We start from the raw sequence: 27,716 nt of genomic DNA on the forward strand, positions 1-27,716 counted from the left end.
TTACAGCTCATGTACTCTCATTGTTATTGTATCTCAGTTTATCTGTTCTGTTGCTGCTGAGCATCCGAGTTGTTCCTAACTTGGGCTTATTGTGGTGTTGCTATTAATTTGTGTACATATAGCTGGCGAAACTCCTGCTGTCTTCTGTCACTGTTTTCGTGTGTGCACAGCACTAGCTTGAGTCTTTCCTTGTCACTTCCCTGAGCATAAAATGCGTACCGCTAAATGGGGGTTACCTTTTGCAAAGCGTATATTCTAGTTTTTAACTCATTTTCTTTTGTATTTTGTTATACTTTGATCTGAGTCCGTACGCCTGGAAATGAGTATTGGAAAATAAATTTCTCACGTGTGTCTGTTACTTTCTGTGACTTACCTTTCCAATTCCATAACGCCATCTTTGGGTGAATGGAAACACTCAGTTCTAATGAAGCTTTGCCTGACAATTTTTCCCGTTAGGCTCCATCCTTTCCTTTTTAAGAACTACTTGCCTGCAGGGTGTGAGGATTTTTGTTTCTTTGTTTGTTTTTTGGTTTTGTTGTGGGATTTCAAGACAGTATTTCTCCGTGTAGCTTTGGAGTCTGTCCTGGAACTCGCTCTGTAGACCAGGTTGACTTTGAACTCACTAAGATCCACCTGTCTCTGCCTCCCAAGTGCTGGGATCAAAGGTGTGCACCACTGCCACCCAGCTCGGATTTTTTTTTCTTTCGGATTTAGTGTGTAATCCTTCTGAAAATAATCTCTGCATAGGATGTTAGGTGACCGGTCAGCGATTTTCCTCACGGCGCACTCAGCTCAGCCTCTGGTGTCAGGTTCCAAGGGTACAGACTGCTTCCTGGTTTTCTGTCCCCTCAATTCTCAGGGTGATCGGTGCCCAAAGTCCTTGAACACAGTTCCCTTGATGGGACTGAGCAGCATGTGTGCGTGTGTGTGTGAGTGACTGGGACCCCAGTCACCTCAGCAAAGTTGTCGTCCCCATTGGTGGCTGTTTGTCATGACTTCTCTCCCATCCTTTTTCATGATCTCATAGACGTGGCCCTATAATGTCATATTACCCCTGGCCCAGGCTACAGTGTAAGGGTTCCTACACTGTGACGCCCCCTTTCTCCGTCCTCTGCTGGCAAGGGGTCTCTTCTGTAACTGGCAGCGGCTTCATTCCAGGGCACCAATGGGCTTCTCTTTGTGTTCATCCTAGAAGAACAGTCTGTAATTTCATCAGTTTTTCTTTATACTAGTTGTAAAAGCTTGATTGCTGTCTCTGAAAAGCTGCTGTGTCTGGATCACTTGTGGGTCTGCCTCTGTTGTCGGTTGTTTCTTTTGGCTTCTCGCCACCAGCAGTTAGCGGAACGCTGGCTGTTTGGATGAGGGATTGGAAAGCTCCAGCTGAAGCACTCTTCTGGAGATGAGCTGAGGTTCTTCTGAAGGCAGACGACAACATGGGAAAGTCGCCTGCTACCTGGGGATTGTGAATCCAAGTTTTCTCCCTCCAGAACCCTGCGAGGCATGAAATAGCTGCTACTGTCCAGGCGGCTAGCAGCTGGGTTTGGCTTTATTTCTGTCTTGCTCTGTACAGCTGCAGCTTAGGAAAGGCAGAAGCCTGACTAGACACACCCTGGGTGACGTCCATCCCAGCCGTACTGTGTGGACTGTCATAGTAGCTCTGCATTCCATGGCAGTCTTTTTATGCAGAGGCCTGTGGGGCCCGGAGTCCAGGCAGCCCATCTCTTTAGCCTGCGGGCCTCACGTCAAGGTTGCTAAATGCCTTTAGACTGGTAGTGATGGTCACCTCTCTTGTATCTTTGCTTTCTCCTGGACCTCAGCCCTCCAGCCCCGACAGCCCTTGTCAAGTCTTCTTGCTCTTGAACATCAGGGAGTTTGTGTTTGTTTTTTATTTCATTGTGTTGGGCTTTCATGTTTGTTCTCAGCAGGAGAACTGAGTCTGACACCAGCTGGCTCTTCACAGCTGGAAATGTAAGCCTGCAAACGAGGAGTTTCTGAACCGCAGTTGGTGTGTCTGGTGTTAACTGCCACACGGTTTCTGTTCTGCAGGATGCCGTGTCAGCCTTGCTTGCAAGAACTTCAGCGGAGCTGTTGGCTGTGGAACAAGAACTGGCCCAAGAGGAGGAGGAGGATGGAGAGCTGAGGCCTGAAGAACAGCGGGAACAGCGGGTCCCAGGGGGAGACTGGTAAGCAGCCATGGCCCTTCTCGCTCAGATCGGGGCGCTCTTAGTTTCTCAGAGTCTTCAGGGCCTTTACAGGCTCCTAGTTCAGTTTATGGTAAACAACATGACACCAGGGAGCGCTGGCTGTAGACTCTCCCTTGTCATTAGAGTGTTAGAGGAAAAATCAGCAAAGCGACCCTGTTTTTATTCTTGCTTCCGGTAATGATGTTTACTGCTTTCCTGTGCTTTTGTTTTTTATCTACGCTATCCATTTAGAAAGCTACGATACCGTGTTATAGAGCAGTGGGTCAGGATGCCTTGGGGGGGGGCGAGCAACCCTTTCACAGGGGCCGCATATCAGATGCCCTGCATATCTGATATCTACATTATGATTCACAACAGTACAAAAATTACACTTAAGAATTATCAATGAAGGCAGGCGGATCTCTGTGAGTTCGAGACCAACCTGGTCTACAAGAGCTAGTGCCAGGACAGGCTCCAAACATACAGAGAAACCCTGTCTCGAAAAAAAACAAAAAAAAAAAAAGAATTATCAATGAAATAATGTTATGGCTGGGGTCAACACAACATGAGGAACTGTATTGAAGGGTCACAGCATTCGGAAGGTTGAGAACCATTGTTACAAAATCATAGATAGTTTAATAAAAGTGGCCTTTTTCCTTTCTCTTTTGACTAGGCGTGTCATTTAGGCTTCTTAGGCAGAGTTGCTATTTAGAAAAGAGTGTCCAAGTGACCATTTCAGTATTGTCCCCTCCCTAATCCTTTCTCTCCTCCTCTGTGTCAGTGATCGTCTTTTAAGGATGCCCCTGTCCTGTATCATCTGTCTCTGCATGGGAAGGCTGTCTTCCCAGGTTTTCACTCTTCTCCAAAAATAAATGTTAGTGAATACTTCTGTTTTGTGTATCTTCCATATATTAGAGCATTGGAATCAGTTTCTATGTTCAGTCCTTGTACTGTTAGGTGTGATTGGACTACTGTTGGTATGTTTGTGTACATACTTGTATGGGTGTATGTGTTCATGCAGAGATGAAACATGCTAGAAATTCAGGGTGGCCAAGGTCACAAATGTTGCTGTCAAGGACATTTGGAAGGAAGGGCTCCAGCACTGATGTACAAAGGCGTGGAGACACTCAGTGGGTGCCGTCTGCACCCGGCCAGGGATGTAAAGGGTTATCACAGCGTCTTAAGCACAGAGCTTTCCACAGGCTTTAAAGAACGATTCACCTCGCATTTCAAGGACTGTACTTAGCAGGCTGGGAAGGGGGCTGGGGACTCTCAGATCACTGTAGTCATCGCTTGCTCTCCCTCGTGCTCATTTCATGGCTAGACATTTAATAACTAGTCTGTGTCAATCTGCCAATATGTCACCGATTGCAATTAAGGCTTGACATTTAGAAGTCAGTGAAAAGGCTTCTTTCTATTCTTAGGACATGAAGCTCAGCACAGCTGCCACGTTGCATAGCCTTCAATGTACTCGTATACACGCTGTATAAATTGTAGTTGTGTTACTCTAAAATATTTTCTGAAATTTTTATTTTATGCATATGGTCTGCGTATCCATGTGCACCACATGCATGCAGTACCCTCAGAGGCCGGAAGAGGGAGTCTGCCCCTCTGGATCTGGAGTTACAGAGGGTTGTAAGTCACTACCTGGGTGCTGGAAACCAAAACTGGATCCTCTGGAAGATCAGCTAATGCTATTCACTGCTGGGCTGTCTCCCAGCCACGTGGTCACGTTTTTGTCACCACCCAAACCCACCCCACAGCTCTAGTTAATGGGCACATGAGGCAGTGAGCCGTCATCCAATAGCTCAGTCACAACCCTTTACACAGGTCTGTGCCTGCCTGATGATGAACGCTTAGAAGTAGCTGATCCTGGTGTCTTAGCTAAGAATAGCTAACTGTTACATGATTAATTCTGTAACCAACCGAGTAATGCCAAGTTAGTGAATATCATGTTTTTACATGCTGAAATTAAAATTTGTATGTGGTCCTTGAATATTTCTGTTGAAAATCTGGAGACCTGATCAAATTTCATACTTTTAACTTAACATCAACATTGAAATTAACGTTTTTGTGCCATACTCTGGTGATTTTACTCTGGATTCCCGGAACATACAATGAGAACTTACTTTCCTTGATCTGCTCAGTTGAGAACTTTGAGCTGTCACAGCACATCTTGAATGGCTTGTACGAATCTGTTACTTCTCAGATTAACATGCCCAGGCTCACTGCATGAAGTATGCCTCCCGGACCAGAAATGGCTTTTCATTTTTCTTTGGTTTTGCTTCACCATAGCTTAACAATGCTCAGAGAGGCCTCTGATGAAACTGTGGCCGCAAAGGAGGCTGAAGTTCACTTGGCAAAGGACAGTCGCACAGAAGACCCAAGTTCCTGCACTACTGGGCCCGAGACAAGTGAAGACCAGTGTAGGAAAGACCGCGAGCCTGCTGCAGACCCTGCTCAGCCACCAACTGGAATTCCCACCCTGGTAATTCCTGCTACACCCTCCTAAAGCAAAACCCCTGTGGATGCCACGTACTCAAGGGGTGCTTGGCTTCTCTTTCGAGTACCTCCTAAACCAGGATTTGAGCCCCAAAGCTGACTATGGAAGGCTTTTATGAGAATATCACCGAAAGCATTGAAAACACTTCACAGTTTTCACATGGGCTCAGAATATTAATTTTCCTTTGTATCTGGCAGAAGCAATGCTCACTACTTTATATCTCTTAAACGTGAGTGCTTGTTAAAAGGATTGTCTGGGCTAGAGACACAGCTGAATTGGTCCAGTATCTACAGCCCTGGATGTGATGCCCAGCATAGCTGTACCCCTGGAACTCAGGAGAGGGATAGGTAGAAAGATCATCAGCTGTGTAGTGAGTTCAGGGCCAACTGAGATATACAAGGCTCCGTCCCAAAACAACGACAGAAACAAGCAAAGCAAGTGTTTTCTGGCCCAGGTGTGGTGATTCCTGTGATCCCAACCTTCATGAGTATCAGGCCAGCCTGGGCTCCATGGCAAATGTCTCAAACAAGTATTTTTCTATTTTAGAGACATCAGAGAACAGGGCTACTTAGTGGTATCAAGTTTCAAAATCTTACTTCAGTGTTAAACATGAAGGCAGAATTTGAAGTCCATCTTGGCTGGCTGGAGTTCCAGCAGAAACCTTCTCTGAACGATAATGCTGACTTGGGTAGGCACAGGTGTGATGAGTCTTTCTCTGGCCTGCCAGCCAGCTCCCAAATAATGACATGGAGATTTCTTGTTAATTATGAAAGCTCAGCCTATAGCTTAGACTTGTTCCTAGATAGCTCTTATAACTTAAATTAACCCATATTTTTATTACTCTACATTCTACCACCTGACTTTTACCTCTGTCCCATTCTATGTGTCTGACTCATTTGTAAATGGCTGGTTTCTCCCTCTTTCTTCTTCTCAGAGTCTTCTCTGTTTCCTGAAGTACCCCCATAACATCTTCCTGCCTAGTTATTGGCTGTTTAGCTTTTTAAAACAGTCACAGCAATACACTTTTACACCATGTACAAATATACAAACATCCATAACATTTCCCCCCCCCCCGCTTTTTTTTTATTTTTTTTGAAAAAGTTTCTCTGTAGTGTTGGAGCCTATCCTGGAACTAGCTCTATAGACCAGGCTGGTCTCGAACTCACAGAGATCCACCTGCCTCTGCCTCCCGAATGCTGGAATTAAAGGCGTGCACCACCATCACTCAGTTCCATTTCCCCATTTTATTTAAATTAAAAGGAAAGGTTTTAACTCTTAACATAATAAAACTATATACAATAAGAACAATTATCAGTTAAATTACTTTAATAATGTCCAGTTTATTTGTATTTGGCATATTTGGAGAAAAAACTATATTATCTATCTTATCTTGCTGAATTTAAAGTTTTGTACCAAAACATTTTTATCATAACTTATATTACCATTCTAAAACTATCTTTTTAGACCTCAAAACATTTTCATAGATAAACAGTTTAAGCTTTTATGTCTCTCAACCTTATACACTTTATATCTTTTGTGAATTCAGTAACAAGGAAAACTATAACTACCTCATTTTCAACCCCATCAGAGACCCGAGAAGGGCATAATACTACCTGAATAATCAGGAAGCAAACAATTTCCAAAACTGTAGAAATGGCAGAAGCAGCCGCTGCTAGACAGTCACCCTGGGATCCTCTGCAACATGGCGGCTCCATCTTCAACCTACAGGTCTAGCATATCTGACAGAATTTTCTATAAAGCTGGAATTTTGGAGGGCCATCCTACCTTGTCTTGGCAAAATTCAGCAGTCACTTTCTTGTCCAGTCCTGCTTGTCCAGTTTCACAGTATACTGCCAATAGTCAAGGCAAGGGCAGTTTCTAGCTTTGCCACATTGAAAGCAAACTCTATATGACGACGGCTCTTTGATCCTCATCATACTTTTTTGAAGTAAATTGACGCTGCCAGAAGCAGACATGTCTCACTGTCATGAGAAGCCTTATGTTATAAAAATGTTCTAAATGCCATATTCTGTAGGTCTTTGAAGTGTTTGAAGACCATCTATCCATCTAAAATATATTTCCGTTTGACCTTGAAAACAAACCTAATATGGCCATAAATTTGATTGTTATAGATGACTAACCTGGATTTCTCAATTATCCTAAATGATTTATAATAATAACTTTTAAGGAATAGAACTTTACATTACATTTTTAAATGAACTGCATAGGTAAAATACCTTAAATAAGAGTAGAAATATATATATATATATAAACTTGAATCAATATATAAAAATTCATACCAATGTAAAATATTTGAGACCAGTGGTTATTCAAAAGTAGACCCAAAAGTTCACACTTTTATCCCATCATTCTGTATCTCCCTCTTTTCCCTTCAGAAAGAGATCCCTGAATCTAATCTCCTTTCTCTGGCTTTTTTTCTGACCATGATCAACAACTTGTAATGAGCCCCCTTAAATGATGACAAACATCCATAATCCACTGAATGACTAAAAACCACTCATCCCACCTTGTGGGAATATGGGAGTTGTATTCTCTAGAATGCTTCCTGTTGTCTGGGATTGGGGGAAGGGGGCAGCATCTCTAGGGAACCCTGAGAAAATTGAGATGACGGTCAAGTTCTGGGAGAGATAGCTGCATCATTTGTTGTCCAGGTTATGTGTAATAAGAAAAGTGCAGAGACTTTCCTGCAGTCCTGGCTGGAGTAGTCTGTGAAGCTGGACCGTCTCAGCTAGCATGTTTTGGAGTTGTTCTGGATGCCAAATTTTGAGGAGACTGCAACAGAGGCATTTTGAGGCTGGAACACCTGGACTGCTTGTTTTTGTTGGTGTCTGGTCCCTTTTTTTTGTTTGTTTTTGTTTTTGTTTTTCTGAAAACAGACTTTTAAAGGCAACATATTTCTGCATCAACACAAGTATGGCATGTGTGGGCGGTGTGCTCAAGTCAGCTAAAGATGACTGCTTGATGTTGGAGCAGGTAAAATGTATCTGTTTGAAAGGATGGCTGTACTGATCAGTCAGGAGGACTCTAGCCAGATTTATCATGGCTCACCCAGTCCCAGAGCTGCTCCCATAGTAGGGGGATCGGCATATACGACACCTGTCCTGTAGTCTTCCTTGGTTTCTCTCTTCAAGTTGGTAGCCAAGATTTTCAGGAGGTCTCCTTCATCCAAATATGATCTTCATTAATTTTGAAGAGAACCGTAACTTTTGTTTCCTGTGGAAGCAAAGGCATAACCTCTCCCCAAATGCAACACATTTCCTGACTTCCATTTTGAAACCAGCGTATTTCTAAACCAGCGTATAGGCTGGTTTAATTCAGCATCCCCGTCCATAATCCAACGTTTCTCAGCAGCTGCCGTTCGCTCATCTGGATCCAGTAGGATCCAGACGCCGTGTGCATTTTCCATCTTTACCTGACTTATTCTTTTTATATTACTTTACTTTTATTTAAAGACTTTATTATTTTAAACTATTTATAAATGTCTATACCCATTTTCTTTATTTTTTTTAAAGCACCTAAACCTATTAAACACACTGTACCTGACTTTTGTGCCTCTGCAGCCTTCTCAAGCCAAATCTTAAACTGCTAGGCTCCTACCGCCTGACTGCTTAGCGTAAGGCATGCCAGCAGCTGGCTCCACCCTCTTTATTCCGTGAGAGCCTGGCCTCATGCCAGCGGTACCAGCCCACAATCACATTTACTTGCCCTAACACTGGAATGTGTGTCCGCCTGAGGCAGGCATTTATACCAGGTGCCAACTGCTCAGCTATACAGCAGGGCCTTTTAAAAAGAGCCACACCTCTGTACACTGAGCCTACCTGAGAGTTCCAGGGAACCTTTTCTTTCTTTCTTCTATTTATTTATTTTTTTGGATTCATGATTATGAAGCAGGCAACTTGATCCCTTGGGTAAGAAATATATCAAGTGCCATCATTACCAGGGCAATCCCCCAACAAGATGCAGAGACTGCACGTCAGCAAAGGGCGTGGAGATAAATCTCTCTGGAGCCGGTTTCAGGGACCAGCATCTGCTGTATTCGCATGGGCAACCACTTAGACAGTGGAGCCTGTTGACTGTGTTTGGTTAGCACATTGAGCGCTCAAACAACCAGGGTCTCTACACGGAAGTCGCATATTAAAGGAGACGTGGAGAGTGCAGACATGTCACGTGTTAGCTACAGGCTTCTCAGGCGCAGTGTGCCAGGTAGGCTGACTGGTGGGTATGCCTGCATTTTCTGCTATAATCCAGACGTCCAGAATGGGGATGTGTCGTGTCCACAAGACGCAAGAGTGAAGACTCACTAAAAATAAAAGACAGATAACTGCTTATTCGTGGAGTTGGTGTTGGGAGACACTTGCACTTTTTCTTCTGTTGTGGTTTTGTTGGATTTTCAAAGACGCACTCAAACCACCACAACAATCATTATTCAGTTAGTATGACTGCAAATTCCACATCTGTTTTTTATTTTATTATTTTATGTTTATGGGTGCATTGCCTGCATCTGTCTGTGCACCATGTGCATGCAGTGCCCACAAAGGCCAGAAGAGGGACTAGGACAGGAACTGGAGTGGCAGACAGTTGTGAGCTGCCGTGTGGATGCTGGAGAGTGAACCTTGAACCCTGCAAGAGCGGCCAGCGCTCTTAACTGTGGAGCCATCTCTCCAGCCACTATATTGAATTTTTTAAAAATATTTATTTATTTATTATGTATACAATATTATGTCTGTGTGTATGTCTGCAGGCCAGAAGAGGGCACCAGACCCCATTACAGATGGTTGTGAGCCACCATGTGGTTGCTGGGAATTGAACTCAGGACCTTTGGAAGAACAGGCAATGCTCTTAACCTCTGAGCCATCTCTCCAGCCCCTATATTGAATTCTTAATCATTTTTTATCGTTATACCTTGTTCTGACAAAGAGAACCAGTGTTTAAAAATGATACATCTCTCCTACTTTCCAAGTAGGAGTCTTCACATTTCCCTTAGGAAAGTTTCCCTCTCCTCTCTCCTTTCTGAAACAAGGTGCTCTGGAGGGCCAGCCTTGCTCACAGTGCTAGAAGAGTCTCTGCTTACCTTGAGCTGTTTGCTCAACTCCCCAAAACAGTGGTTCTCAGCCTATATGGGCCATGACCCCCGCCACGGGGGTCGCATATCACAGATCCTGCAGGTATCACAGATTTACATTACGATTCCTAACAGTAGCAAAATTGTAGTTATGAAGTAGCAATGGAATAATTTGATGGTTGGGGTCCCCACAACATGAGAAACTGTATGAAAGGGTGGCAGCACCAGGAAGGCTGACAACCGCTGCCCTAGCAGAGCGGCACACACCGGACACGCACCTGCCTGCTCCTGCTGAATCTCCAGCTTTTATTGCAGGTCGATAAGGAGACCAATACCGAAGAAGCAGTGGATAGCAATATGGCGGTCCGCCCCAAAGACCGCAGCGGCCTGAGCTCCCGACAGCATCCCTTCGTGAGAAGCAGCGTGATAGTGCGCTCACAAACCTTCTCCCCAGGCGAGCGGAGCCAGTACATCTGCAGGGTAAGAGGCAGCGCTGCCTGAAGACACTAAGGGCCACAAACAGCAGGTGTAGAACATCATACCCCGGGGGTCCTTTTCAGTGGGTTTGTTTCCCCCCCACACACAATGTCTTGCTGGCTGTAATGTAATTTACTTGGCAAAGAACTAAAGTATAAGGATTTAGATGCTAAGAACTGTTGATCTCCTATGTTTAGAAACATAAAGTGACTTAAGAAATGTATTTCGTATGTTTCATATGCATTTCTAACTGTATTAGTCATGCTGAAGAGAAAATGTGAGTTGGATTTTACAACACAGATTATGTTCTAAGATCTTGCGTTCCTGAATCAGACTCATAGTCCCTGGATGAAAATTGTGAGATTGATGTCAGTTTCCCCAAAGTCTACTTGATGAATTATTGTGAACTATAGTAAATGGCTTTAATATCACATACAGCTAGGCAGATACTTTTAAAATTATGAATTTATCCAGGCAATAAAATCTTTATTGAGCACCTTCCTAGAAACTCCGCCCCCTTCTCATTTGCACAACTTTGGTTCTTGTCAATGACTCAGAGCTTAAGTACCAAGCAGCTGAAGAAGCCGTGAGTTGCTATTGGTGGAATCAGTGCCGTGGGAAACAGAAGAGCAGTGGGGGCTGGAGTGGACGCAGGGCTGGGGTGGCCTTTCTTGATAGGGTGACCTTCAGCCGAGCCTGAGCTGGGGAGGAGTGAGCGTGTGTGTTCCAACAGCACAGGCTCTCAGCGCTGTCCTTAGAGAAACAAACCGCGGTTAGCTACAAGTACAGAACTCGCTGCCTCGTAAAACCTTTACATCCAGACTTTGATACACGGCTACCAAAAGGCAACTCTTGGGGATATTTAAGAAAATTAAGTTCAGAAAACCAAAGAATAGGGAAGAAATTATTTATGAAAGATTTCATAGAAATACAGCTCCTGGGCTGTGGCTGTGGCTCTGCAGTTGACCAGTTCCCCAGAGTGGCCCTGGGTTTGATCCTCAGCACAGAAGGGAAGGGAAAAGAAGATGTCGTTGACATTGTCTCTCTCTTCCTGTTGTGTTCTGTAGCCGCCTCCCTTCTGACGGCCACTAGCTGTTGGTTATTTTGTAATTCTCTCCTTTCCTTTTTGTCTCTGGTTCCCAGTTAAATCGGAGTGACAGTGACAGCTCAACCTTGGCCAGAAAGTCTTTGTTTGTCAGAAACTCCACGGAACGGCGCAGTTTGCGGGTTAAAAGGGTGAGTATTCCGTGGGGCAGGCTTGGAGACCCACACTCCCGGCTCTCAGGCTGGTGATGGAAGCCCTGGATCTCACTTACTGAGCCGGGGAGGATGTGTTTGTCCCTGGTCTGGAAACTGGTTTGCAGTGGTCTTCGGAGAAGGTGGTTGCTAGGCCCCCAGTGTCAGTGAGTTGAACCTCATTTCTAATGGGGACTTCAGCGTCTCCACCATGTCCAGCTCTTGAATGATTGTGGGAGAATGTAAACCTGGCACCTTCCCTGACGGAGCAGATATTCCACAAGGAGTAGCACACGGGTGCTTTGTGCGGGGTTTGGGGAGACAAGGGGTATTGTGGGATATTTTGTTCGCATTCTGACAATTAAGTTTGCTTTGAGTCAGAGGGCGGAGCTAACCACTAGCTAGTTGACCATAGAGGTTTTGGAGGACTGAGGACAGATAGGAGACAGGAAGTAGTAAGGCGGAGCTGAGAGAGGATCTTAGCCCTTCTGGATGGAGGAGCAGAAGACATTTTATAACTTGCAAAAACAATTATTTTTAGGGATTGGAAGTTAATATGGCTAGGACGATTCTCACTTCTTTCTACTCACCTGCCTTCCGAAGCAGCTCTTGCTTTTGGGGGATGGCAGCGTTGGGGCGTTTTTTTAACCAGAAGTGTTGAGGACCTGGGTAGAGCTGGGTTACTCATAAACTTAAGAACCCCTTGATCTAGACAAAGGCACGTTCTGAAACGTTGCTTATGTTGGGGTGTAGCTGGCTTGTAAACTGCGAGGGTGGCATTCTGACTTAGGGATCCCAGCAGGGAAGCTGTAGAGGTCTTGAGCGTACAAAGCACTGCAAAGATTTGCCTGTGTGGCTGTCACAGTGTGAGGACCCTCAGCAGTGCTGTCCTGAGCCCTCCTCACACTGCCTCTGGTACAGCTGTGTTGAGAGTGGTCTAGGGAATGGACACACAATGTAAACCAATGTAGCCTGTGAGTCAGTGCTGCCCATGTCTGTGAGAGCTCACTGCTGAGCACTGATCACCAATACACCACTGTACACCACTGTACACTAGTCCTCATGGAGGCTTCATGCACCTTTGCTGGTGTGTGTGTGTGTGTGTGTGTGTGTGTAACAGGCATATGCATACCACAGTATATGTGAAAATCAGGAACTTTTGGGAGTTGGCTCCTGTCTTCCACCTCGCTGAGACAAGGTCCCTCTTGTTCCCGCTGCTTCACTGTGCTCTAGCCTCGCTGGCCTGTGAGCGTCCAAGCAATTCTGTCAGTGTCTTGTATGAATGAGACGCATGCTGCCACCTCCAGCGTTTGCTTGGGTCATCTGTCCTATGTGCCAGCATGCTTACCCCTGAGCCATCACTCCAGTGCAGGGGGGGGAGTGTCTGACTGAAAGCAAGTCATGGGGTCAGGGCACCCACACATCTCGCTCTTTCTTTCTTTCCATGCTGTGCATGTGTGGAAAAGGCAGGGGTTGGATACAGGAAACCTAGTAACAATGTTACGGAAGCCAGGATATTTAGCGATGAGATCCCAAGCTGTGCCAGGTGGTGCAGGCCTGTTGTGTGACACTGTCCCTGGGAGGTGTGAATACATGTTTACTCGTCCCTCACAGGGAACCCACAGACCCAGTGTGAATACCAACAAAGCGCAACCCTTTAATCTTGGAGGGACCCACTGCAGAACAAGGCCCTTATATAATCCAGGCCCTTGGGAGGCCAAGTAGGAAGATCACAGTTCAAAGACAGCATACAAAGTGAGTCTGGGACCAACCTGGAACTAGTAAAACTGCCTTGAAATAGAAAGAGAACTGGGGGTGTAGCTCACTGGTAGGATGCCTAGACTTACAAGGTCCCAAGTTCAATTCCCAGGACGACTAAAGGAAAAACAAGTATTCTGGTTTGAGTGAGGCGTCAGTCCAAGAGGCACCAAAAGGTCCTCTCCATCACTGTGTCATGACCACCATGGTGACTCCCATCTCCAGACCAGAGCACTTGTGCCATATGGTCCCTTTTCTTCAGAATCTCAGCTCCCATTCCCACCGTGTGAATCCATGCAGAAATTCTGCTGTGGCCCTGCTTCCGTTATCCTCTTCAGCCTAGTTTAAGTTCTCTTCCTTGAATGGGTCTGACTCATCCCCGAGTCCTCCCTCTCTCAGCTGGCTTCTTGAGATGGGTAAGACACAAACTCACAGTTCACCGCTGCTTGCAGCCTCATCAAGGCCAGAGACACCATCCTTTCCCTAATACTATCCCCGTAACTCACCTGCCAGCAGGCATTTACTCCTATCTACTTGGAATGGTTTCTTGATAAATGGATAGATTGGCCCTAGGGAAGACAGTTGTGAGAGCAGACTGCACAGCAGGAAGTCAGGGAAGGAGCTGGAATGTAAACATCTGGACTGTAGGACAGAGGCCATCTCCACTGCGTTCTGACAACACTCACAGCCTTGGTAGCTAAGGAGCGAGCCGTGGTGTGTCCTGAACTAGAGGCTATATAACTCTTGTGATGCATTTGCTTTTCATTCACCATGAACTGTGCTATCCACTTAAAATCACTTTAATTATGTTTGCTTGTTTGTAAGGTGACCAACTAATGTGTGTGGGGACAATGGGCAACTTTGAGGAGATGGTTTTCTCTGCCCACCATGTGGATCCCAGGGATAGAACCCAGGTCATCAGACTACCTAGCGCCCACTTCTGAGATCTCTGTAGTTTACAATGGCTCAGCTTCATTGCATGCTCAGCTACTAACGTGGCAGGCTTGCCAGATAGCAGTCCTGCTGCTCTCATGGGACCCAGGCTGAAGGAGCTTCCACCTCTGGTCACTGCTATGTTCCCAGTGGGAGGCAGAAATGACAGATCTCACAGCACTTTGACAAGCGTCTCCCCGGAGGGGATACCTCTCCCACCGCCCTGTCTTTGGCCAAAGCAAGCCACATGGCCAGTTCTGTGTCCTGTCACGTGAGGAAGGGCAGAGGTAGGAAAGGGGCATCTGCTGTGTCTCCCTCCACAGGCCGTCTGCCAGCCCTCCCTCAGGAGGACTGCTCAGGAATGCCCTGTGCGCACATCTCTGGACCTGGAGCTGGACCTGCAGGCCTCGCTGACCCGCCAGAGCCGCCTCAACGACGAGCTGCAGGCCCTGAGGGACTTACGGCAGAAGCTGGAGGAACTGAAAGCTCAGGGAGAGACTGACCTTCCCCCAGGCGTGCTGGAGGATGAGAGATTCCAGAAGCTTCTGAAGCAAGCAGAGAAGCAGGTATGGAGTTCTGGGTCACCCCAGCAGGGGCTGGTGCAGATGTATGCTTAGGGGCGGGCACTTTGGAAGAGGGTCCCAACATGGGCATCTTCCCATCCTTTTCCTAGGACTTGGGGCATGGCCACCCCACCATTGTAGAGTCCTTCCTGCCCAAATATTGCTGTGGTGGTGGTTGTCCACCCAACCCCAAGGCAGCTCTGTAGTTTCCTGACAGAAAGGGAGCATGGCGGCATTGGGCGTTTCCGCAGATGGTACCCAGTGTTTGCATTTCAGCGCTCGGGAGAGTCCACTTAACCACAGGAGCTATAAATACGCTGCTAATTTTAATGTTTCTAAATTTTCCCTTTCCTTCCTGGAAAAAAGATTGCATTTCACTTTAATAGTACACATGCATTTGCCTTCACCCTAAAACCATGTCTAGAAGATGAGATAAGGTGACGGGATAAAGAAATGGGGCATCTCAGTGGGTTGCCCTGACTGGAACTTGCTGTGTAGACCAGGCTGGCGTCAAATAGATTCACCTGCCTCTATCGCAAGGCGACGGGATTAAAGGTGTGCACCACGTGTACGCTGTATTGTTATTGTGGAGATTTGTTTCTGTTTTTGGGGTTTTGTTTTGAGACAGCTCCTCACTGAATTCAGCTGATCTTTAAGAATGTCCTTAATCTTAGGACTCTGAAAGTAGAGACAGGTGGATCTTTGTGAGTTCTGGTCTACATAATGAATTCTAGGATTGCCAGGGTCATATAATGAGACCCTGTCTCAAAAATACAAACAAAACAAAAAAGAGAACATGCAATCCCCCTGCCTCATCCTCCCAAGCGTGGGCACTATAGGCATGCACTATCCCTCCTAGCAAAAATCAAATGTTTAAAAGGGATTCTTTTTATGTGCCACCTAAATATTACTGAGTCTGCCTGAATAGAATACTGATTTATTCTCAGGGTTAGGATTTATATTTTGGCTTAGCGATCTGTATTCATTGCTACAATTAAATAGGGCTTCCCATACAGCTGGAATGTTACACGTGCCTGAACGTTATTCTTTTAATGTGGCCCTTTGGGTGGCGATCTGAAGAACAGCAGGGGATTCCTGGAAGTGTCCACTAGAAAAGGACCCTCGGTAACAAGTTTGTCTTTTGGACTGATATGCTGGGTCCCACCTGGTGGCGGTGTTGAGAAGCAGCTGAGCCACAAGGACACTAAGCTCCTCAGCTGAGGACTCCTAGCTGAAGGAGCTGTTGGACGGTGGAGGTCTAGTTGGGAGAGGGGAGTCACGTGGTGCCTTTGAAAGGCCTCATTTCCAGATAGGCCTGTGCTCCCCCGCACACTCCCCACAGCCATTTCCTGCCCCCGTGCATGGGTTCAGACACAACAGAGCTGTGGCAGGGTTTGGAGAAGAGATGGAGGAGGGGACTTGGGGTGGAACTTTCACCAGACTCTTTGGGTGTGTGGACACCAGGGGCCAGGGTCGAGCTTCCATCAGAATCTTCTTCCCTTTCAGGTGTTCTCTTAGGTGTTGCTACAGCAACAAGAAGTGGCTAATATGCTGGTGAGGAAAGAACGGTCCAAACAGATCTGAGATTTAAAAGATTCTTTGAATGTGTTAAGCATTATATGTCCACAATTTAGGCAAATATCTAAGAAAATTCAAGAACTAAATAACAGAATGATGAGAACTGACAGGTGGGGCTGTTGGTGGCCCTTGGGGGGGGGGGGCCATGACTGTGGCAGGAATGCCCATAGTCCACCCTGTGCTTGGGGACTCTGGGACAAGCTCCAGGAGTAGCAGCCGTAAGGGTTCCTAGCATCCTGATGTAAAGCATGTATGCACACGTGCACACACACACACATGCAGCCCTCTCACTTCACTGGGAAGGAAGTGTGCACATAGACACAGCAGCCTGTACACACATGCACACACGCATGTGTGCGCGCACACACACACAGCCCTTTCATTGCCACCGTTTCCCTGTGAGGCTGGGCATGTGATTTCTATCAGATCATCATAAAGTGCCTAACGGTGACCCTGCCAATCACCATAGAAAATATGAATGTGCCTCCTAGGGAAACAGCAGCCCCAGCAGCCAACCCTGGACCTGACCCCCCCCCCCAGGCTCTCAGGATCGTCCCCCGTAAGCCTCCATGTTGACAGCAGAAAGTCTCTTTTATAGCTTACAATAAAAATCAAATGTTCATGCCCGCGGATTGTGCTTCCCCTTAGGAAGCGGAGTGAGGAGCCGAGGACTGTAAACTTAGATGCTGTGTTCCTTGTTCTGTCAGGCTTGACGTGGCTGTGAGTGAGCCGCTGGGCCTTGCTGCAGGCCAGGTCTTTTCACATAAACGGAAGGCGAGTCACCTTAGTTATGCGTTAGTTATGGAGCCTAACGCATAGAAAGTGCCAGGGTGCGAGAGGATTTTGTTGTTGTTTGCTTGTTTTAATTTCAAGTGATACATATGCTAATACTTTTAAAAGTTAGGCTATACTGAAAAAAATGCCGACTATATTAATATTCTGTTATGTCTTGTTCTTCTTGAAAGTGCTGGGACTCTCATTGTGTGGGGGAAGCAGAAAGCAAGTCCCATAATGGAACTGTTAAGGAAAGGCAAGGCAGGCCAAGGCCTTGAGGAGACTCCGTGAGGAGGGGAATGTGGCTGGTGGTCCAGAAAGGGACCAGAAGAAGCCGACTGAACTGCAGTGTGACCAGGGTAGTCACAGCTACACACTCAGCTGTCACCTGGTGTGACCTGGCAGCTCCCCCAGGCATTGCCTGATCTGCTCCACTTCCGCAGGCCCCGGGGAGACTGGGAAGGAAAGACACCAACAGTCAGTTGCCCACGGAATTCCTCCTCTTAAAACAGCTTCCAGGGGGAAATAAAACAGCCAAACCTGTCCCACATACTGTAGCCTTCCTTGTCCGAAGTCACATACGTGGTCTCAGTTGCCTTTAGTAAGCTAGAAACGTTAAAGAGAAAACTGCAGAGATGAAGGGCTGGTAGCTCCGGGTGTTTTAGTGATCGTTCTGCTGTTACTGGCTACTGCCCGTCAGCTCTCCTGGTACCTGTACACGCAGCTGTATTTGGTCAGGAACAATACATGCAGACTCAAAGTTAAAAGAGAAAGTGAGCGACAGGCTGAGTTGTGGCTCCGAGAGTTATTAAACTTCAAACCTGACCGCTGCCCTTGGCTCCCCGGCACACGGGTGGAAAGCCAGGAAGAGAGGCTTGTGTGCGCTGTGCTGGGGTGGAGCATCATGGGAACCCCTTCTGCTCAGTTTCGTTACCAACTAAAAGCACCCCTAATTTATTTTTTTCTTTCTGAGTTTTCCCCTTGTTTGTCTTCTTGCTGGTGTTGGGGATTATTGCTGGTTGGGTTTGTTTGTTTGTTTGTGTTTGGTGGGGTGAACTTTAGGTATAGCTCAGGCTGGCCTTAAACTGATGACAATTCTCCTGCCTCAACCTTCGGGGTACTTGAATTATAGGCATGCGCTCCCTCATCTGGCTTCTCATTCTTATTTACTTATGCGCTGATTCACTGGTCGGTTTGCTCTTGAAACACAGTCTCTATGTACGCCAGGCTTTTCTGGAGCCCTCTGTGTAGCTCAGGCTATCCCAGATTTACAGTCTTCCTAGTTAGCTTTCCAAGCCACTCTGCCTCGCTCTTAAAATGTTTTTTAATGTTAAGTTGAAAAATAAAAAAAGTTAACCCAAGAAAACGTTAACATTGTTTTCAATTTTTATAATTAATACACTCTCTACTCTTGTTTTTCTCATTCATTGAACTGTATCTGTTTTGTTCACAACCCTCCCCTCCCCTCTAATAGACTGTAGCCAAAACGGAGTGACTCACACTGAGACAGGAGGCTTACTGGTGCTGACTCAGACGCTGAGTGATTTCCGTGGGTTAGCTCCTTTAAATTCCTAACCCTTTGGAGTACCTATCCCAAAGATATTACTGCCCAAGGACTAGCCAAGCCCCTGCCTCAGACTCAGAGCTAGGAAGTACTCAAAAGAGAATTCAAAATCAGACAGTAAGCCCCAGGGTCCGCCATCTTCATCTGCTAACACAGAATATCCCTACCAAAGGTGACCATACGTATTTGCTTATTAGGTGACCACATGGAGGAAATGGGGAAGCAGCCGTCAGTGAACAATATTATTGGTCTATTTGTATTAAAATATATGTGTGTGAGTGTCTAATACAACATTAACAGTAACACAGAGTGAACTGTAGTAAAGCCTTGGGGGACAGTGAGAACTTGGTGCCAGAAGGGACTAAGGGGATGTGAGAACGGATGGTGGTCCATCTGTCCCTTAGCCTGCAGCAGGTCACACAGTGTGTCCCTGGGTGCGGGACTTGAAGCCCCATACTTATGCGCCATTGCTTAGTAGTCAGGTGCACTTAGGAAGCTTTTTAACTGGCTGACACAGGGAAACGGGGCTGGGGAGGAAAGAGTTTGTGAGTGTATTTACTGAAATATTACCTATTCAACACTAGTGGTTTTCAGTTTTAGGTTTTTGTTGTTTGACGTTTTCATTGTTGCTTGTTTTGTTTTTTGATTTTGAGAGTCCTCAGGTTTGCCTGATGTAAAAATTTTAAGCGTGGTTATTGTGTCACCTAGGTTAGCAGGAGCCTAGCATGTGGCTGTTGTCCCCTAATGCCCAACAAAAGCTGCCCTTGGCTGCGCGCCTTGGCCTCCAGCTGAGCCTTGCAGCATCTCCAGGTTTCTAATCAAGCCCTTATCTGTTGCCCCACTGTTCTTTCCTCTGCCAGGCTGAGCAGACGAAAGAAGAGCAGAAGCAAGGCCTGAACGCAGAGAAACTGATGAGGCAGGCGTCCAAGGATGTGTGCCGGCTGCGGGAGCAGAGCCGGAAGGTGCCCCGGCAGGTGCAGTCCTTCAGGTAAGTGGCTTCTGGGCACCTGCTCCTTCTGTGGCGTCCCCCTCCTGCGCCATGATTGCACAAGAATTCACCTCAGGACTAAGTGACCCTTGCCACTGTGTCTTTCCCTGGTATGAATATAGTTGTACATGCGCTCCACACTGAGGTGACACCCACTAATCCTGTCTCCCCAGCAGCCCAGAACCTCTGATTGTCATGAGTTCATCTCATTGAGAAAGCTTCACCCAGGATACAGAAAAATACACAAAAGCCATGGATCTTTGGGGGATTTTGTTCGCTCATTTTCTGGCCATTCCTTGGGTACCATTCTCTCTCTTTCTCTTTCTCTCTCTCTCTCTCTCACACACACACACACAACACATACACACACGCAGAAGCACACATGCAGACACACCTTGCACTGTGCTGACACCCACAGTACAGCAATGGAACACATGCTTCCTGCTCCTACAGGGACCCCAGTCTGACAGGACCGAGGTCCACAGCCCCTGCAGGGCCATGCAGAGCGGTTTCATGTCGTGCGGATGAATCTGGACCATGAGAGAATCTGGAGAGAACTCCAGTCTGTGTAGGCCAGATATGCAGGCTCTACAGGTCAGCTCAAGGAGGGCACCATTGGAGTCCACTGTGGAAGGGTTCCACCAGGTCTTGAGGCACTGGCTGTGGTGGCTGTGAGGAACGGCGCAGACAGAGCTGTCCCAGGCGAGTTTGTCAGACTCCACAGGGCCTGAACACCACACAGAAGGATTTCAGGTGTGGCTTTGAGTACTGAGGAAGCCAGGTCTCTGAGAAAGTCACGGTGGGGATCCTGCTGGGGCAGGCATTGGAGGCACGGAGGGGAAACTGAGGCAGAGAGCAGGGGAGAGGAGAGTGTTCACAGTGAGGATTTCCTGCTTTTGCATAGCCTGGGTAAACCATGCTGTCGGCCAGCCAGGTAACTCCACCCAATGGACAGTCAGAAATCAAGCTCTGGAGGGGTTAAGGGTCACACGGAGAGAGTTCCCACGGTAGAAACAGGCAACACATCCCAGAAAGCGAGGGAAGGTGACCAGGAGAGGACACCTGCTGGGCACTGGCAAAGGTGAAAAGGACTGTTCTAGAGCTAGAAGGAGCTCAGAGTGTGGTCCTGGGGCCGAAGAACCGGAAAGGACAGACTGTTGGACACTGAGACGTAAGAGAAGAGAATTAAAATGTCCCCAGATCATGTAACATAGGGGCCTCAGAGACCATGCCAGTGGGTCAAGTATAGGAGGATCGCAGAAAAAGCTTTCTCTACTTGTTTTATGTTCATCTTAGTTTTGACTTAGGTTTCGTATAGAGAAATCCACAGAGCTTCTAAGCTTGGGCCAGCAAGATGGTTCAGTGGGCAAAGGTGCTTGCGGCCAAGCCTGATGGCCTGAGTTCAGGGCCTGCTTAGAACCCACATGGTGGAAGGAGAGCCAGTTCCCATGAGTGTCCTCTGACCGCCATACGCGTACTGTGACGTGCTCACCTATACACAGACTCTCCTTCCCTCCTCTCTTTCTCTCTTCCCTCTCTCCCTCATATGTGTGCACACACACAAATAAATGTAAAAGGAGAGAAAAAGAGAACCAGTTAGCTTTTAGGTTGTGGAGAGGGATTGGGAGAGAGGCTGTTTGGGAGCAGGAAAGGAAGGACTCATGGCGGACGGGAAGCTTTGAAGGGCAGGAGCTGGCATCAGGCACGTGAGACTTCAGAGCAGGGGCATGTTGACAGAGGTGTCTGTCCCACCCAGTCCCAAAGAAACACACAGAAGCCTGCATTAATTATAAACTCGTTGGCCTATTAGCTCAGGCTTTCTTATTAACTAACTCTTATATTAACCCATAATTCTTGTCTTGTTAGCCACATGGCTTGGTACCTTTATCAGTGAGGCATTCTCATCTTGTTTCCTCTGCATCTGATGATTGCAGACTGAGATTGAGCCTTTTTGCTTCCCAGAATTCTCCAATGCCGCGCACCGCCACCGCCCCCCCCCCCATGTCTGCGCTCTGTGCGCTGGCAACAGTTCAAGAGCTTCGGGCAAGGGGGCTGGAGGTTAAAATACACAGACACACACAGACAGAGAGACAGCGACACGGGTCATCCTTGAATTCCCCAAGAATGCCCCCTTTGTTGTGTTCAGGGGCAGATTATATAGGGATAGCCACGCCCCAGCCAAACCCACCAGAAACCACTCTCCTGCCATCAGGAACTCCTGAAGGTCTCGTGCTCAGAGCAGCTGTAGGCACTCAGATCAGGGGATTACAAGAAATTCAGGATCTGAGGTCTCACTGCTCCCAACACTCCTAGTCTGGTTGCTCCGCCTATACTTCCTGCCTGGGTACTGGCCAATCAGCACTTTATTAAACCAATACAAGTGACAAATCTTTACAGGATCTAAGACCATTGTCCCACAGTAGGAGCAGGAAGCTGAGGTGCTGAAGGTCCTATATGTACAGGTAAAGGACTGGAGCTTGCTGGCTAGCCAATCTCACTGAATCAGCAAGCTCCAAGTTCAGTAAGAGACCCTGTCTCAAAGGGCTGACAAGGTGCCTCAGCGGTAAGGACACCTGTCCCCAGGGCAGGCAACACGAGTTTGTTCCCTAGGACCTACATAATAGAAGGAGATAGCCAACTCCACAGGGTGTCCTCCACCCTCCACACGTGTGTGCGCGTGCACACACTACACGTAAGAAAAAGTAATGAACAATTTAATAATGTGGAGAGTGTCCCTGTCCCTGCCTTCCTTCACATGGGTTTGTTCTGACAAACTTGACTCTGGGAATTTCAGTTCAGCATTTTGACCCTTTTGAAGCTTCTCTTACCTTAGAAATATCCGAACACAGCCCCACGCCCCTGATGGGTCACAAATGCTCTTCAGTTGGGAACCCTCGGGGAACACAGTGACTTAGTGTGTAGGGGACTTGGAACCAGAGGGACTGGATGTGCCACCCACCCTTAAAGCAAGGAAGATGCAGCCTGGGACGATGGCTCAGTGGGGAGAGGCACTTGTCCCCACACTCGGTGGTCTGAGTTCAACCCCCAGGGCCCACGGAGAAGGAGGGGACTGACTCCCACAAGTGGTAGGAGTTTCCTCTGACATCACAACACCATGGCATTGCACCCCTTACACAAACACTAAATAAAAATGGCTATAAACAATGATTAAAAATGAAGGCTCTCGTGATTTTAAGTGTGGTTTCTGGGATTGTGGAGACAGCCCTGGGGCTCTCAGAATTCCCAGGATGATGCTGAGTGGCCCTCTCCCTCTCTCCCTCTAGGGAGAAGATAGCCTACTTCACGCGAGCGAAGATCAGCATTCCGTCCCTGCCAGCTGACGACGTGTGACCCTGCGGCTCGATGTTACTCCCCACCTGCTCTCTTTCCAAGGGAGGGTCAAAGACTGAACATTTGCTGTTTGTTGTTTTTATTTTTGTTGGGGGGCGGGGCTTTTGTTGCCTGTAACCTAACTGTCAATCTTGAAGAACTTCCGTTTCTCACCAGTTTCATCAGGTTAATCTCTAAGCTCCTTTGAATGTAACTCTTACATGCTTTGCGAAGGAAAAAGAATTCACAGGACTGAAACGGGGTGATCTGGTCCCCACGTGTGGCACACCCCTGGGTTTCACTGTGCAAAGTGGAACAGAGGCCGCAGGTGCCCAGTGCATGCCTGCTGAGCCCACTGCAGGGGGCAGCCGCGCAGGAGCTGAGAAGCTGCTCCCACCAAACCAGAGTCCTGAGCTAGAAAGCCACACTTCCCCACTGAAGGTGCTCGCAAGCAAGAATCGTCCTGCGTCCACCCGAAACAGGCGCGTCCTTCCGTCAGCTGGGTCTGGCCCTCTCATTTCCACAAGACATTTCTTTCTGCCCTCCTAAACTTGTCTGGAGAAAACAAAACGTGTGAAATGCTGAATACAAGAACATGAAAAGCCAAGGTATAGTCCTACTGTAGAGAGCTGTGGTTGGGACAGAAAGGGAAGGGGGCACCAGCTCCCGAAAAACACACCAAGGAAACACAACTGATACTTATGTGGCCTCTGCTTCTAACACAATCTGAACCTGCAGAGCCGTCTTTCTGGCCTGTACCAGTCCTAGGGATAAAGGCAATGCCACAGAGAAGCATGAGGTGGCCCTGGGTTCTAATGACAGTGTAGGCAGAGCAGAGGGGACACCCACAGCACACGCGGTGTGGAGGGGACATACATACCCATGTTCAGTAGGTGAGGTCGGAGGACAGGGCGCATCTTAATGCTGGCCAAAGAGAACAGTTCGTCCACAGGTTTCTAGGCTTACTAGGAACTATTTTGCAGCTGTCATCTTTAGGGGTCTCTCAGTGAGTCATAGCAGTCGGACGCAAAAACAGGGTGTGCCTGAGGGTACTGAGAGTGTGGACTGGGTCACTTAAACATATATATATTTGGGGGGAACAAACGAGATAGAAATTGGTCAAAGTATCCTATTCTCCGGGTTGGGTTTTAACCAGAACAGGGCACTTCTTTTTTAAAAAAAGATAAAGAAAGGGAGAGGAAAGAAAAAGACTCAGCATAAAAGTGTTAAAATACATAGGTTTTAGGTAATTTAAACCATACTTACTTAGTCTGTCATACTGGAAGAAGCCGGGTTTTGGTGAGCCATCTTATATAGCAAGCTAAATTATTTTTATTTTTTTAATGCAAAATAATTTTATAGGAATTTTACAAAGAAAGTTAGGCAAGAAAAAAATCTGTTTTAAAAAGAGTTACGTTCTGCTGGAATCCCCATTAGTAAGAACTTTTATTTTCCTGAATCTATGCAGATTTTAGAAAGTTCATCCTATCAGAATCAAAATGTATACTCAGCCAGAACTTCAGTTATCAGTTGCCGCACGGAAAACTCCAGTCGTTTCTCCCCTGAGTGTTCCACAGCTTACACCCAACTTCTTAGCAGATGTAACTGGACGTGATAGCACTTGGGACAGAAACCAGCCTTAGTGGCAGACTGAGTCCCGTTTGTCCTGTAGGTGACTGGAGGGAGCTGGAGTGCCCCGCCCCCCCATCCAGGTCAACTGTGAACAGCAGGTTTATTTAATACAGTGCTAAATAAAGGTCAGCTGTCTTCAGCAGCAGAGTTTGGCCCACGGACCTGTCCGTAGGATTTTGTGTAGTTGTACCGTACGATTTTATTTTCATTTATTTATTTACGGTCTTATTTATGTTCTGTTTAATATATAGTTCGGTTCTGACCATCTTAAATGTTGGGCTTACAAGAGGCTATATTGGAGTGTTACAGCTTTATGATCTTCATCAGTTTTATTGCTAACTTTTTGTATTACAAAAAGTCTCAGACGAGTACTAAAGAATAAAGTGTGTCTCAGGCTGGTAGCTCACAGTTGTGACTGGGGGGCTTTGGTTTGATTTTACAGAACATGCTCGTTTCTAACACGAGAGAAGAACTTATTCTAGTAGATTCTTCCCCCACACTAAGAGTCAGCAATAGTATTGTGGATTACACGCAGCTTGACGTGGGCCGCCGCATTTGTATTAACCCACGATTCAAAATCATCTTACTAACTCAATCACAAAACCATATGGGAAAATAAAAATTTTAATGTTATTAAAAAATATTTTTAAAGGTAGAATTTATTCTGGACAGGACAAAAAGAATTTAATATTTAGCTCTCAAGTTTGGATTATCAGTATATTATTACAGTTCTATATACCAGACTTTTAAGTGTTACAGATACAAAAAGAGTATTACTTGCCAAATGAACAAAGTTTAGCTGAGTCTCTGTAGCATACAAATTAAATACTTTTTTAAAAAATTTGCTATGAATTTATATTATATTAACTATGAGAAGCTCAGGACTGCACGAACTGTTTAATCAGGTTGAACCCTGCATATGTTTCTGTTCTCATCGGCGCTGTGTGTAAAAGTGTTCAAATACAGCACACGGACTGTCTTCTGCTGCACTTTCCGTGTGTTTATGAAAACACTCAGTAATTTTTTTTAAAAAAAAAAACAAGGATACATATTTCCTAATACTGTATTTCAGCGTTGCTTATTGTTCGGCTCATTTCCCTGATTGGCACAAATACAAGAATCTACTTGAACCATGTACCAAGCAAATATAAAATGTTCCATGAAGAATTCCTCAGGCCAAAAACTTGTCATGAGCAGTCCTTGATTAGACTGTAGATCTCAAGGATAAACGAGATGGGGTATTTTTGTTTCTCCAGCAAAACAAGGGCTGATGAGTCTGTGGGCCCCGGCTACCCTACCCAAGCTGGCAGCGTTCTTCCAAAGGAGGCAGCCGTCCCAGGAGACACTGTGCCCACCCACACACGCCAGTCCCAACCTCTGCCCCAGAACCAAAGCAGGCAGGACATTCCACCCCACCACACAGGGACAGAGGGAGGTGCACTTTTGCGTGGCACATTCTACCTGAGTTCCCAGAATCCACGAGAACCGCTCTGTTCAGAGGCAGGCATGGATGTTTCTGATGTGGGAAGAACTCTCTAGAGAGAGGTCTCTGGAAAGGGTGTCCCATTGAGTCCTTCCAGGACCAAGCAAGTGTTTTGTTCTTGTTGTTGTTGCTTTTACTGTCCTCGGTTGTCATGTATTTTAAATGAGTATCCACTGAGATCTTAGTTTCCTAAGTTACTTTAGGTACCCGACAGTACATGGTCAACATCACGTCTGTTTCCCACATGACTCCTCTCCACGTGAACGATCCTTTCAGAGCCACAAAAGCGCCCATATGATGTTTGGTTTACCCACTCCCTGTGTGTGTGCAATCACAGCCTATTTTAAAGGCTGACAAAGTTCGTAAGCTCACTAATGGCTGATTACATCAAAAGGTCCTGATTCATCTGGCTCCAAATAGAAAAGACGCAGTTGTAGAAAGAAACTTGTATTTAGAAGTTAATAGTCACAGAAAGGAAGTATGCATTTGGGAAACTCAAAATCACACTGAGTAGGGGTGATTTTAGCAGGAGATCCTACCAAGTCCGGCTGGAGCGAGCACCTGCTGAAGAGTAGAAAGGCCACTGATCCACTTGGCTTAGATTTCTGAGCTGGCGTGTTTCAGCTCCAGCTGCTGACAGTGGTCTTGCAATCCTGCCACTGCATAGTGGCCCAAGGCGGGGGCAGCCGGGCTCCAGCAGGCTGCACAGTGGAGCAGGCACCCTCCCAGCACCAGGCAGAAGCCAGCAAACCAGCCAAGGAAAAGGGCCTCCCCAAACTCCCACCTGGGCACAATTTCAGGCAGGGTCTCATCCCAGAACTCCTGAACCGTCACGTGGGCCACCCAGGAGACAGGAACCAGGACCAGCACGCCCGAAGTCCAGAGCAGGAGCCCTCCCAAGATGAGCAGCCGCCTCTTCAGACCCTTCTGGCTCTCTCCGAGCCTCCAGCAGTCCAGGCCACAGCCAGAGCCCAGCAGCCCCAGCAGCCCCAGTCCATTCGACAGAGACATCAGGATCCTGGAGATCTGGAGTTCAGCTGGCAAGGCCAGGAAGGAGTCAAAGTCCTTGCATTGCCTCCCCACTTCCTCCTGGATGACGCAGGCTTTCCAGAGCCCCATGGTCCAGTTTTCCATCTCGTTCAGGTCCAGGTTGAGATTCTTCCAGTGGGGCAAGTAGTTGGTGAGGCAGGCTAAAACCCATCCCAGCAGGGCTAGCAGAAGTGCAGCGGACTGCGTGGCTTTCCGGAAAACCAAGCCCATTAGAACGTCCCGCGAGCCTGAGCCAGCCCGACTCCTGCCCCGCGCTTGCTGTAAAAAAAAGTGTGACACTTAGCTCTTGCAGAGCTTAGACATAGTTTTGCATTGTGTGTATAGGAGGCTGCCTGCCAGGTCTACTATTGTTTGAGTCCATGTTGAAAAGGTTTCAGAAGAGGACAGGGAAACACTGCTAGGAACCAGCAATGCTAAGGTGTGGCCCGGGGCTGTGTTTGTGTCCTGTGGGCTGAAGTTTGTGCAGAGCACTTTGTCAGGGAGCCTCTGAGGTCAAGTTGTGCTAACCCTTTCATTGTGAAGGTTTACCTGGCTTTCACATTCCCAACGCTCCTAACAAGCCGGAGAATTAAGTCTAAATG

The 27,716-nt window shown here is 47.0% G+C and overlaps 2 protein-coding genes across 2 annotated transcripts in view; one reads left to right on the forward strand and one right to left on the reverse strand.

Moving 5' to 3' along the window:
- Positions 1-24,741, forward strand: part of Wwc2 (WW and C2 domain containing 2) — a 159,192-nt gene extending 134,451 nt beyond the window's left edge. The window contains exons 17-23 of the mRNA XM_050147222.1: positions 2,047-2,183; positions 4,479-4,671; positions 10,085-10,249; positions 11,390-11,482; positions 14,497-14,739; positions 19,513-19,640; positions 22,925-24,741. Of these exons, the coding sequence (XP_050003179.1) occupies positions 2,047-2,183; positions 4,479-4,671; positions 10,085-10,249; positions 11,390-11,482; positions 14,497-14,739; positions 19,513-19,640; positions 22,925-22,991 (1,026 nt within the window). The 3' untranslated portion in view covers positions 22,992-24,741. The remainder of the gene's footprint in view (positions 1-2,046; positions 2,184-4,478; positions 4,672-10,084; positions 10,250-11,389; positions 11,483-14,496; positions 14,740-19,512; positions 19,641-22,924) is intronic.
- Positions 24,742-26,516: 1,775 nt separating this feature from the next.
- LOC126504752 (claudin-22) lies at positions 26,517-27,716 on the reverse strand. Its single transcript, XM_050147229.1, has one exon. The coding sequence runs from the start codon at positions 27,343-27,345 to the stop codon at positions 26,683-26,685; it is 663 nt and encodes a 220-aa protein (XP_050003186.1). The 5' UTR covers positions 27,346-27,716; the 3' UTR covers positions 26,517-26,682.

This window comes from Alexandromys fortis, unplaced genomic scaffold (genome assembly GCF_014885135.2).
Source record: "Alexandromys fortis isolate MF-2015 unplaced genomic scaffold, M_Fortis_MF-2015_v1.1 scaffold_32, whole genome shotgun sequence".
NCBI lineage: Eukaryota > Metazoa > Chordata > Mammalia > Rodentia > Cricetidae > Alexandromys > Alexandromys fortis.